The sequence below is a fragment of the Gopherus evgoodei genome, chromosome 5 (genome assembly GCF_007399415.2).
Source record: "Gopherus evgoodei ecotype Sinaloan lineage chromosome 5, rGopEvg1_v1.p, whole genome shotgun sequence".
Classification (NCBI taxonomy): Eukaryota; Metazoa; Chordata; order Testudines; family Testudinidae; genus Gopherus; species Gopherus evgoodei.
Window position 1 is genome coordinate 119,042,536 of NC_044326.1, and position 13,474 is coordinate 119,056,009.

The window sequence follows — 13,474 nt, forward strand, 5'->3', positions numbered from 1 at the left end:
GTGGTAATAAATGTGACAGAGGGTTACTTGTTACTGGCCTAAGACCTGTGCCCCATGCATGCTTATTTCTCTGTCAGCTTTTTGGGGGATGGGTGTCTGTGCCCCTTCAGCACTTGGCTGGGCGGAGGGACGGGGTTAGTGGAGTAATAATGCACATTGAGCACGGGCAACAACAAGCTGCTCGCTGTTGTGCGGGGAGACGCCCGCTGCAGGGCCGCCCAACCCTAGTCCGCGTCCCGCACACCAATCAGGACTCGGCGCCACCTGGCGGGCTGCACAGCGCATTTGGGAACAGCGTTCCCATTGGCTGGGGACGCCACGGCGGGGCTATAAAGCCGGAAGCGGCTCACGCGCGAGAGAGCGGCGGCTGTTCCAGCATCCAGAGCAACCCAGAGGTCGGAGTAGCGTGTCCCGCCGCCTGCCCGGGCCCGGCTCCACCATCCTCCCCCGCCACGGGCAGTCGGAACGGTGAGTGTGAGGCGAAGGGGCAGGACTAGGGTGCGGCGTCCTGCCTACCTTGGGGGGGGCTTTCTGCCACCCGCTGTGCGAGCTGCAAGGGTGGACAAAAAAGCTAGAGCCTGGCGGGGCCGAGAACTTTAGGGGGACGTAGACGGAGCTATCTGACTCGGGGGCCCTCCAGCATGCATAGTGCAAGAATGAAATATATTGTAAATGATTGTTTAACGGGGGGTGGGAGGGATGCAGTCAGGGACTTGAAAGGGCGCACCTAAGAGAGAGAGCACCCCAACTGCCCCTCTCTGTGGCAGTACTTAGCAGTAGCTGGCATACTTCAGGGGCCATATTGGTTTAAGTAGCTAGCAGGGCTGGCTCAGTGATGCAACAGCTCTGGGCATCCCCCATTTAGTTCAGCTTGTGTGATTGTGTGCATAGTGTTCTCCATAAATGAGGAAAAGTGTTCTTTTGGTCCACTCTTTGCCAATACAATAAGCACTCTGAGGTGTTACTGTCGCTTTGCAGCCACACTATCCCACAGTGCACCAGAATGACTCCAATAAAGAAAAGATTCTGGACTATCATGGCAGGGGCAGAAGCTTATAGGGGCTCAAGCACTAGCAATAATGGGGGTGGCCCCTCTCCCCAGTGCTTGGTGCCAGGTTAGGGAGGGGGCAGAACCCTCACTTGACCAGGAAAATGGAGTCTCTCTCAAAATGCTGTCTGCACAGAAAATGGCCAAAACCCTGTCCCTGGGTAACTGATGGCCTGGCTGGTTCTCCTGCATGGAGAAAGGCATGGAAAATATGTCCTTCCACACTGTGGGCCTTTCTGCAGTGAGTCTGCCCAGGCCAGTCCTGGGGCAACCAGCGGTCCCCTGCACCCCCCAACTCTGCAGTCAAATGTATTGGAAACCCCCCCCCCGCCTCCCAGAGCCTAGACCCTTTGTTTTACAAAACAGGTTTATGTAAAAAAATTGGAATAATGTTTGAAGGGCGACAGAACCATTTTATTTTGGGAATGTTACAAAACCTGTAAATACAGAACAAACAGTTGTGTTAAGGCACTGGTTCCCAAAAAAGAACACAATTTCTTCAGACTCCCATCAAAACAGCATCTGTAACAATTTAAACTAAACTAATCTGAACAAGTGACTCTCTGAGAATTCTTAATATTTTTCAGTCAGCAAGGCTATTTGGGAGTGCAAATCTTTTTATTCATGAAAGAAGTTCCTTCCTTGCATAAAATTTAAAGCAGTAGGTTCTTTTAAACAATCAAAAAATAATGGGCTTTCACAGAAAGCAACATGCAGAATCTTGAAATGGTATGGTATTTTCCCCATTCAGACAGGGAGTGGATGAGCCTTCTCTCCTCTCCTCAAAGAATCAGAGTTTAATGTCCTGTGACTCTGACATTTTGGCAAGTGTTTTCTTCACTCTCAGGGCTGTCAGTCGAGAAGCAGGGTTGTGAGCCCAGCACTCTGTCATGAGTTTTCCCATTTGTCTTAGGCACTGTGGAAAGGAAATATAAGAGAGGCTCACAGCTGGGTTTATGGTTACATGGCATGCACTGCACTAAAATTCACTGGGTTTGCTACCTGCAGGTGGCTACCTGCAGGTGCAGTCCCTATCTTGGAACTGGTTATGCCAACTGCTGGGTGAAGAGTAGTGCCAAAAAAGACTGATTACACTACACCCTTCAACATGATTGATCACACCCATACTCTTCTTACCTCATCACTGCTCCATCTATTGGGGAATGAAGGGCGGAGCTTCTTGATGCACACAATCTCCCGCATGTCCTCATAGGAGGGGTCAGTGGGCACAAGATCATGGTATGGAAGCTGGTATTCTTCTACTATTCCTGAAAGAAATACATTCAGCTGTCATAAGCCTATTTCTGTGGCTCCTTTGTTGTTAAACTGAACTAAATTACCAACCATATGTTTGCCATTTACCTCCTGACACACATCTCCTTGTTACCTCCCAAAGGATGAGTCCAAAACTGTACATATCAGCCATGATGTATGACTGGAAGTGATTTCTATTCAAGCTTTCATCCAGCACTTCAGGAGGCATATAGCGCTTTGTTCCTACCCTGGTGTTTGGTGGTATGTCCACCTCATTTGTATCACTAAAAGGAAAAAAAGAGTGAAGCACTCAAATGCAGAACCAAGCTCTGTCAAGCTCAAGCCAGACAATGCATAAATAATAATTAAATATAGACACCAGTTCTAGATGTGACATAATATGTGGATTTACACATGGTAAAGCAGTGTTATTGAAGAGGGAGAGGGGAGAAGAAGGGGGGGGGGGACAAAACACAGCTATACAGAAGTCAGTATGCACACAAGCCTGGCATCAGGAAAGAATTCACACACAAAGAAATTTTACTCACCTAATAAATTTAACTGCCAAGCCCAGGTCTGCTATACAGCAGGTTCCATTCTTTTTCACTAGAATGTTCTTACTTTTCAGATCACGGTGGGCAATAGCTGGTTTGCCTTGAGTACTGAAGATCTCAGTGTGCAAGTGGCACAAACCACTAACAGAGGAATAGGTCAATTTTAGCATGGCTTTTGAATCTAAGGTAGTGGATTTCAGATAATCATACAGGGAGCCATTCTCATGATAGTCTGTGATAAGATACAGTTGGGTCCAAGACCCTGTACCTTTAATGTCCGCAGCAATGAACCCTGGGAGGAGGGAAAAATATTTTCAGATTAATATTATATTTTTGGGGGCTTTTGAACACCACACACAACTCTAAATGATCGTTCAGCTTCTTTATCCTGTCTATTGTATTCAGTTAATAAGGATATGAACCATATCTGTATCCAAGAGGGGAGGGCACTCACAACTGCTTGTGCAAGGGAAGGTTGCACTAGGAACATAATTGTCTGGGGAAAGAGCTCTGTACAAAGTGCATAACAAACAAATACCCTGAGAATGACTTCAGTGTCTTATTTTTCAGTTCTATGTGGTGTCATTTTAAAAATGTCAATGCAGTGACCTGGAGTTTTTTTTAACAAAAAAAAACAAGCAACCCAGATACCAGCCTCCCAAATCCAGTTACTTAAAGCAGTATCATCTCTATCTTTTATCACTCACCCAAAATGTTTTCATGCCTCATCAGGACAGTCTGATAGATTTCTGTCTCTCTGAACCAGCTGGCCTCCTCAGTGGTGAAGAACACTTTTACAGCTACCTTTTCTCCACGCCACTTTCCCATCCAAACTTCTCCATAGCGACCTTTGCCTATCTGTTTCACCATCTGAATCTGCTTTGCTATAGTCCTTTGGACCTGTTAAATCCCAAGAAATGCAGTTTAAGTATACTCCACAACAAAGTCAGAAGCCTAAATCCGTATTTAAATAACCAACAGAGCGGACCATTATTCTGTAGCTATCTGAGATGCTCCTGTTTTCCTCTAGGGGCCTGGCTCCCCAGGCAAGCTCCCTCTTCCACAATGCATCAGGGGGCTCCCATGATGAGTAGGCCAGTGGCGAGACCCCCGGTGCATCGTGGAAGATACAGTACAACCAGGGAGTCTAGCCCTCAGGAAAACTGAAAAATTTTGGCAAAATCAACATTTTCCAAAGGAAACTACATTTACTTTTGAAAAAACGGGGACAGAAAATTCCCAACCAGCTCTAGGAACCACCCTGATTTTCCAAAATGCTGTGTACCCAGCAGCTCTTAGACAACAGATGCTCAGCACCTTTAAGAATCAAGACAGGGGTTTTCAGAATGTCAGCCACAAGTTTTTAGTTAAAGTGCAAGAGTTTGTGCACTGACATCAAGTAGCTTCACTCTGAATAAAAGCTAGATTCAAAGCACCAGTTGACATATACCAGAAGTTTAGTGCAGCCAACAGCATTGCAGAGTAATCTCTGATGGGGATGACAGATCAGATGCAGAGTTAAGGAAGACTGACTGCTCATACACTAAACAAAAACCTGTTATGACTAAGAAGTCCACCTTGGGCAAATACAGACTAACTTACCCTTTCAGGAATGAGACATGTCTGGAGGCTATATAATCCTAAAAATTCACAGGGTAAAAGTTACAGCGTCCTGTGGCACCTTATAGACTAACAGACCATGTATAGAGCTAATCAACCTCTATTTCCCAGTCACAAGATAGTACAATAGAATATTGAAATAGCAGCTGCTTGTGCCTCAGTAAATTTTAATTGAGTCCAATGCAGCTGCATCTTCCTACATCAGGCATTAATAAGACCTTGGTCATTAGTTACAATTTTCTAGATAATTAAAAGTCTAGATTTTTGCCTTCACCCACATAAAACTCAAAACTCTCATCTGAATGCTTAATGAGTTACATTAATTCAATGTGCTCCCAAAACATTCTGATAAACAAGGCTGCTAAAAATAAATATTCAAAACTGGATAGCAAAACCATTAGGTACTCTTTTGTTTTCTTTGAAATTGATTGGAATTCAGTGGAAGCTGTCATATTCCTTATGGTTCCAGCAGCTGGCCCATTTGATAATGCAGAATAGGACTGAAACTGTTCAGCTCCAGTCTGAATGCATGTGAAAACAGGAGCATTCTAAACCTCTCAGGTAAGGTCTGTTTATGTTTAAACTATTTTAAAAAATGGAAAAAATAACCAAACCTATGTAACAACAACTCTGATTTGCATACAAATGTAAGCTGAATTTTTACAGTCTGAGTATTATCACACCATCAGATGGCGGCTTCAGTGCAGTTATTCTGACTTATACCAGTGGAAGCCAAGAACAGAAATTGAGCGTAAGTTGTTTTTAAACTGAATTATTCTCCTTTATACTTTGAAGTAATGACAGAAATAGTTCTATTACACTGGACTCTTTCTTTAACATTTTGTAATGTAATTTTAGCATTGTTGCTTTCCAATTTGCCTACTTGAAAGAATGCATCCTGAAAAATAATGGAATTACATCAAGTAACTTAATTTGTGTAAATATATGTAATGGCATCATAAAGCACATGCAATTATGATATTTAATGAGGAAAAGTTCCTTATTAAATTATATTAAGAAAATGAAAATCACATTTCTGTTACGAGTTTTCAAAAGGCAGAATACTACATGGAAGACCTTAATTGGTTTCTTCCTGCTAGAGCTGGTCAAACTATTTATTGCGTTCAATTTATTTTATTTCATGCATTTAGTTCTTTTGCTGTTCATAAATGGCTTGTGATGTTTAAAAAGATGCTTGTTATTCTAAATTGTTTGACAAACAGTGAACAGTCCATTAATTTTTCAATATTTGTATTTTTCTACACAAACAATGACATTGGTCAGCTAAGGAAATAGGGCATTTTGCTTCTCTTCTCTGACAGGATGAGCTAAACATTTACAAACCACTTCCACTGTTGCTTGAATAGAATTTTGTTTTTGTTTTGCAGCTGCTTGGAGGCCCACTGAGGTAAATAGAGCTCTGCCTGGATGCAGAGATTTGCCTGTGCAACCAAGCTTGCAGTGTAGGAACTGTTATTTACAAGTTTTTTAAATGCTTCCACAGGACTTAGAAGTTGAATGACAACCTGCAGCAAACTTTTATGCTAGAGATAACAATCTCCTAAAAAACCCACCCAACAGCTCACAGTGGTTTATACTCTATAATAGCAACATTTACACTACCTTAAATATATGGGCATGACCAAGAACCACCATATAATTATAATACAAATAAATCAGAGAGAGAAAATGAACAAGGTTGAATGTCAGAGTAACAACACTATCCTGCTAAAGGTTTCGCTTTGTTGTAACCTTTGTATCCAATATAATAAGCGAGCTACAAAAGAAAGACAATATTGTTTATCATAAGGTGGCATTTTACAAGTTCTAAAAAAAAGTATGGTTTGCATTCTCTGAAACAACTTTAAACGTTTTATATTGGAAATAAATAATAAAGAAGCTGGAAATAAACACTTTTAAAATGCAGGGTACTGTTTTTCACCACACATTGCTGTACATATTTGTTACAGGCATAGGCATCCCCTCTTGGACAGTAAGTATCAATCCATGCACGTCTAAGCTGCATATTGCTGAGGTAACTATCTGACAAACACAGCAAACGTATATTATGATGTTCATCATAGCAAAAGCTTTAAGAATGCATTGCAACTTCCATCATGGACCTGTTTTCACGGTCTTATAATTTTCTTAGAAAATCACTATTGGAGGAAAATCTGTTCATGACTTTTTAGTTAGGCAAAGGAGCAGGAGGGAGGGAGGAATATTTCCTGATTTATAAAAGAAAACACGACCTGGTCTAGGCACTACAAAGCCACCAGGTATGGCAGAACACAGTTGGGACAGAAAAGAGTACAAATGTCTCCTTTATTGAAGTACAGATAGGGCTACATGCAGGGCAAACGGAGCCCCAGCAGCTGAATTCTGTGCTCTCTCAGCAGGAGATCGTGCAGTCTGCTGGAGAGAGTGAGGCTCATGCTGCCAATGGGATCATGGTGATAGAGCTGTGGTTAACTCACCCAGCCTATGCCCAGTTTAAAAAAAAAATATTAGGGAGGTAGGTAAAAATACATTTGGAAAAACCATATTGCTCCAACCAGCTGTACTGGTTCTTTCCTTTTCTCCCTTTATTTCTGTCATGAAAAGCCTTACAAAACTAAGTGCAAAAATCTACATTAAGGCTGTGTTAAGACCATGGAGTATACAGTAATATTCTGTGTCCTGATTCGAAATGCAGCAGCCCATCTGCTTAACAATCTGGGTTGCTGTGAACACACTTACCCTGGTACTCTGCTCTCTGAATTGGATCCCCAATAAATACAGAATCCAGTTTGCAGTCTCTGTCCTGTTTCCCTGCTCCCTCCATGGAAATGCCTTTGGCTACCTGAGAGATTGCCCCTCTCATGCAATGGCCATGATCTGCCTTGAAGATCTGGATCTACACAATGGTGCTCACACCCATATCCAGTAAGAATAACTACAGACTTCACCACTTTTGGAATCAATTGCTAAGCTCATTCTTCTGCTTATCTGTCCCTCAATGGTCATGATGATATTTGGAAAACCAGCTGTTTCTCAAAACATATTTGGCTAACATTTTAATGAATATGATTTTAAACAGGACTTTGCAGCTACTAGATACAGGACCAATGTATAACTTCTCAGCTATGCATTTGAAAAATGACAAGGAAAAGGAAAAAAAAATTTAAAAGGTAGTATTTAAAATAAGTATCATGAATGGAAAAGGCATGAGCTTTACTCTAAAATACTGTATAAACCTTCTAGCCGAAACTGAGCCTTCTTTAGTACATTGGTTCTTGGGTCTCAGTCACCGTTATATTTGAGACAACTTATGAATGTTATACTCCATTCAACTATCATACCTTCAACCTACGAGACTGTTATAGCACAAAATACAGTGATTCTACGTGTAGCTTTTTAATGCTAAGTGAAGCCAAGGTGTAAAAGGATTCCATTTAAACATCCTGTCTCTAAAAATGATGTAACAGTGTTTGAAATGTAACTGTGTGTTTATAAAAAGCACCACATCTAAGATCATAGGCCGGATTCTGATCTCATCCAGATACATTCCATTGAAGTCTATGGGGTTAAGCTGAATTTACGTTGGTGTACCTGAGATCAGATTCAGATCCTGGTACATGAAATAAAGAGCTCTGATTCTGAAGTATTTTTTCTCCAACTGATATCTTTGTCATTTCTGCAGACACTGAGAACCTAATTCTTCCTTCACATACTAATGTAATTCCTATAAATCCCCTTGAATTTTTATGATGGTGTCTTTGCCTTATAGCAGGGGTAGGCAACCCTATGGCACTGTGCCGAAGGCGGCACTCAAGCTCATTTTCAGTGGCACTCACACTGCCTAGGTCCTGGCTACAGGTCCGGGGGGAATCTGCATTTTAATTTAATTTTAAATGAAGCTTCTTAAACATTTTAAAAACCTTATTTACTTTACATACAACAATAGTTTAGTTATATATTATAGACTTACTTATAGAAAGGGACCTTCTAAAAAGGTCAAAATGTACTACTGGGACCAAAACCTTAAATTAGAGTGAATAAATGAAGACTCAGCACACCACTTCTGAAAGGTTGCCAACCCCTGCCTTATAGAGTTATGTGTGAATCTAAAATATTACATTCCTTTCTTACCAGCAGAGGGAGCCCAGACCCACTTCCTGAGCTCTGAGACTGTTCAATCAAGTCTTTCAGGGATTCCCCTGGAGGAATGTAAGTCTCATCCTGTTCAAGTCCAATGCTGTAACGAGGTCTGGTTTCTTGCCTTTTATGCCTATGATTTTAGTGAAAATTAAATTAGTTGACAGTACAATGAGGAATGGATTCTATGTAGAAAACACTACTCACATTTAATTTTTAGTATGCATAAGTTCCCAGCAATTACGTGCTAGACTCATCAACGTCTGTTTTCTGATCTGTTCTCAACATTAGACTGCTTTAGGTCTACGAAAGGGACTGACTATCATCCTGCTTGGGGAATCCAGCATAATTTTGCATAGCCAAGTACCAACTTTAAACCCCTAATTGAGAGAATAGTCCTAAAAACAGTGATGCAGCAAATACCTCACCTTTTTGTTATGAATGTTGTGGGTCTTTTATGACCAAATAAAGGCATTTTTATGAATTTGTCCATGCCTTCTGATCTATCTCCCTCTTTTTGTGAATTTGTGTGCAACCTTGTGTGCACTGTGTTAATAGGCTTATGAGCTTTATTTACTTTTCTTTCATTTTCACTGTATACTACTTTGTGTTGTTTCCCACTGGAAAGCTTTTTAGGACATACTTTCTATGAAGGATGCTATACAAAAGACCAACTATATTATAGGCATTATATTGATGCCTTTGTGATTTTAACATTAGCAAAATACACAGTTTTTCCCTATAATATAAACAAAGTTTTTTTTAATTGTTCTTCAGTTCTCTCCTGTTAATTTTTTAATTTTACAGTTCATAAGCTGGGAGGGGGGGAGGAAAGTGATGTTGGGAAGAAATCTGAAGCAAAGTTTAAATACTTCCAACTTACCTGAAGTAACAGAATATGATTATAAGTACCAGGAGTATACTGCAAACTGTCACTGAGATCAGCAAGGCCTTATGGTGAATGTTTCCTTCAACAAAATCTGGTTAAAAAGAAAAAAAGCTTTATACAATGGCTGTATTTTTGTCTTAGAAGTCAACACTACTCTCTCACACCTGAGATGTCTTTCACATTAGGTTGGGTGTAAAATACATTCTGCCTTCCTGGGTTTAGTTCCACATGCAAAAAGACATACAAGAATGTATAAATATATTAAGCAACAGAATTGTTCCCTTTCTTTTCTACTGAAACATTGTGTAATGTATCACTTGATTTCAGAGCCATTTTATATGCTGCTTCTTTAGCTCTCATCGAACAGGGCAAACGCAGCACATGGAACAGCAATCGAGGGCTTGACTGATCCTGCAGCCTTTACTCAGACAAAGCACTCACTGGTAACACTAGCGCTTTTGACTGAGTTTGCAAGGGAGTATTTAGCCCTTCATGACCAATCCACTAACCCTCACCACCTCAAACCTGGAATTTATAGTCCTGTATCGTACATATCTTGTCAGCTAGGACACAGCTAGGTGCCTCTTTATCTTAATTAACTTTTATTAATTTCAGAAAACTATGAGAGTCTTAACAAAAGCAATTAATATACCCAACTGTATCTATCTTAGCAGAGAAGATATACAAGGGATGTCTAATCCCTGCTACAGCATAGTGCTAAAGTCCTTAAAGTTATATTTACATCAATTTAAGGATCTCTCTCACAGCACTCGAGCAGGGAAAATTATTTGTTTTTTATTCTTGCATTTGTGGAAAAATGTGTCATTGCAGATGAGCCATTCTTTAAAACCGCTTGAAAATGCAACATTGCCAAGCAATGTGTAAGAATTGTGATTATATAAAAATAACTGAAAAGTTCGGATTAATCCTTGCACGCTATACTCATTTTCTGCTCTAAAATTTAGCTGTCATCCCTAAATTTGTATCCTCATTCCGAACATGTGTTGGACCGTCGTGCATATTCTCATGCTGAAAACTGAAGAAATCCTGCACCATCTTCTTTTAAAACTACAGTCTCTCAAAACTATGATACATTAGCACACTCCCCACTCCCAGCCTGCAGATAAAGATGAGGTTTTCTGAAACCCTCACATCTGATTGTCTTGCATCTTCCGCACAAATGTTGAACACGCACTAAACTGTGAGAATGCTATCCTTATTGACTCATCCTGGAATAACACTATTATGTTTCAGATTTATTAGGGTAACGAGACAAGGAGGATCCCAGGGGAATCTTGGCTTACTGTCATGCACTTTTATATTAAAGATCCAGTTCCCTCTCCCATCTTTGCTTCCAACTATTTCCTTCTCTCCCCTTCCCATCATGAACAGAGATTACCTACCATTATCTGCCTTGTGAGCACATTGGTCATGTTTTAACCTGACATTACCTGCTCCTGGAGCATTAACAATGTAAACATTCAAGCCATGGCCATCGCCTTTGAAAGGAGACACTGACACAGGGCCTATCAGGAAAAAACTAGAGCGCATCATTCTCATCAGAGCGGCAAGTTTCTACCTGGACTGTCACTCTAAGTGTGCCGGGAGCTGAAACTGAGAACCCATTGGGGAGTCCAGTTCTCTCTGTGAAAGAGGTGACAGTTCAGGGGGCCAAGATTCTATTTCATGGTTTATTAGCAATCTATGTCTGCCAGTCATTTCCCTTCTAAAATGTGGTTTGTAACAGGTTAAGATGTCACTGCCTATTAGCCCAGGAGAGGCTAAACAGAGTATGCAGACTATAGGGGGACAATTCTTTATACTCTGGAGAATATGGAAATACGTTTGCAGCAAGAGGTTTCTGGTTTCATAGAACATGCTACAATAAAAACTGGGCTAGCCGTTTTGTGCTTCTTTAGCACAACGAGTGTTGAGTGCCACACATACAGGGCTCAGTTCTGATCTTGTGTACACCAGAGTAAACCAAGAAGTGACTCTATTCAGGTAAATGGAGTTACACCCATCAGAAACTGTAATGAGCTCACAGTTAAACTCCCTCTTCTTTAATATTATAAATGGATTATGTGTGTGTATAAAACTGTATACTAATAAAATGGAATAAAGAACTCTGAAGATGATTCGGCAAAGAAGAGTGGCTAGATTTCTATACACTGTGGCCAACATTTCCAAACTTGGGTACCCAAAGTCAGCCACCTAAAATCCCTATTTAGGCACTTGCATAAAAGTGCTGAGCATCCTCAACTTTTACAGAAGTTAAAAGTGCAAGTGCTCTGCAACTCTTAAGATAAGGCCCTTTATAATGGCCCCAACTTTAGAAAGTCACACTTGAAAATTCTGATTTACATTTTTCTGTGATCAAAGGCATTTGTGTGGGAGGAAAAAAAAATCCCAGAAAGCCCTTAAAGATAAAAGGGAATTTAGGTGTGAAAGACAAGTTCTGCATTTTAGCCTACAAAAGTGAGGGAGGCTGAACTAGTTACAGCGATGAAAGTTATTACCTTAGATCAGAAGGTTGTTTCTAAAACAATATTACACAAGGCTTTATTAAAGATGCACCAGGCACACAGTAGGCATGAAATTGGCCCTAAGACTAAAGGAAGGCAAAACATCTTTCTGGAGTCCTTCATGTTTACCAACATGTTATGCAAGGCAATAATGATGGCAAATGAGTGACTTATCTGCCCGGAATTCAAACATGTTTTTAAATTACTCTGCCGGGATTTTGCTTGTTTGCTCATTTGGGGGTTTTGGAAACCAGTTAATGTATGTTCATCAAAATGTAAAGAAAAAATGCTTAAAAAATCTTTATTTTTTAGCGATGTCCCACAGGGTCAATCCTGGGTCTGATACTATTCAATATTTTCATTAATGAGTTGGATAATGAAGTGGGGAGTACACTTATAACATTTGTGGAGGACACCAAGCTGGGATGGGATGTGAGCACTTTGGAGGGCACAATTAGAATTCAAAACAACCCTGACATAGTGAGGATTTAGTCTAAAAGAAATTCAATAAAGACAAGTGCAAAGTACTTCACTTAGAAAGGAAACATCTAATGCACAACTGCAAAATGGGGAATAACTGGCTATGTGGTAGTATTGCTAAAAAGAATCTGGGGTTACTGTGGATCAGAAATTAAATATGAGTCAATAATGTGATGCAGTTGTGAAAAAGCCTAATGTCATTTTGTGGTGTATATAAGACGTGGGAGGTAACTGTCCCGCTCTACTCGGCACTGGTGGGCTGCAGCTGGAGTACTGTGTCCAGTTCTGGGTGCCACACTTAAGATGCGGATGAATTGCAAAGAGTCCAGAGGAGAGCAACAAGAATGATAAATGGTTTAGAAAACCTGACCTAGGAGTGAAGGTTAAAAAAACTGGGCATATTTAACCTTGAAAAAAGAAGACTAATGGGAGATCTGATAACAGTCTTCAAATACGTTAAGGGCTCTTAAAAAGAGGATGGTGATCATTGTTCTCTGTGTCCACTGAAAGTAGGACAAGAAGTGATGAGCTTAATCTGCTGCAAGGGAGATTAAGGTTCGATATTAGGAAAACATTTATAACTATAAGGGTAGTGAAGCTCTGAAACTGCCTTTCAAAGCAAGATGTGGAATCCCCCTCACCGCAGGTTTTTAAGAACAGGTTGGACAAACACCTGCCAAGGATGATCTAGGTTTACTTGGTCCTGCCTGAGCACAGGAGGCATCTCACAAGGTCCCTTCCAGCCCTATCTTTCTACGATACAATTTAGGCTGGTGAAAGGTGCCAGACTGACTTCCCCTGGACACTGAAGTCCTCCTTTTGTCCACAGAACAGGTGCTGCATACAAAGCAGCCATGCAAACTTCTCTGTCTGCCTCAGTGCAAACCTGCTGGGGCTATTTCCTGGGAATGGCAGAGAGGCAGGTGGTTCAGTCTTCAAACTTGGCCTCTCATCTGCGATTGAAAAG

At 40.8% G+C, this 13,474-nt stretch overlaps 1 protein-coding gene and 1 long non-coding RNA gene across 5 annotated transcripts in view; one reads left to right on the forward strand and one right to left on the reverse strand.

Annotated features, from left to right (window-relative positions):
- Nucleotides 1–355: 355 nt before the first annotated feature.
- On the forward strand, nt 356–9,582 carry LOC115652574. The gene is made up of 5 exons (XR_004000683.1): nt 356–468; nt 4,916–5,037; nt 5,865–6,991; nt 8,611–8,685; nt 9,421–9,582. It is a non-coding gene; the product is annotated as an uncharacterized LOC115652574 (long non-coding RNA).
- Nucleotides 480–13,474, reverse strand: part of BMPR1B (bone morphogenetic protein receptor type 1B) — a 372,705-nt gene continuing 359,710 nt past the window's right edge. For all 4 annotated transcript variants that reach the window (XM_030564804.1, XM_030564807.1, XM_030564805.1 and 1 more), the window contains 7 exons: nt 9,497–9,593; nt 8,608–8,746; nt 3,564–3,756; nt 2,851–3,148; nt 2,411–2,586; nt 2,186–2,316; nt 480–1,964 (listed from right to left, as the gene is read on the reverse strand). In XM_030564804.1, the coding sequence (XP_030420664.1) occupies nt 1,839–1,964; nt 2,186–2,316; nt 2,411–2,586; nt 2,851–3,148; nt 3,564–3,756; nt 8,608–8,746; nt 9,497–9,593 (1,160 nt within the window). In that variant the 3' untranslated portion in view covers nt 480–1,838. The remainder of the gene's footprint in view (nt 1,965–2,185; nt 2,317–2,410; nt 2,587–2,850; nt 3,149–3,563; nt 3,757–8,607; nt 8,747–9,496; nt 9,594–13,474) is intronic.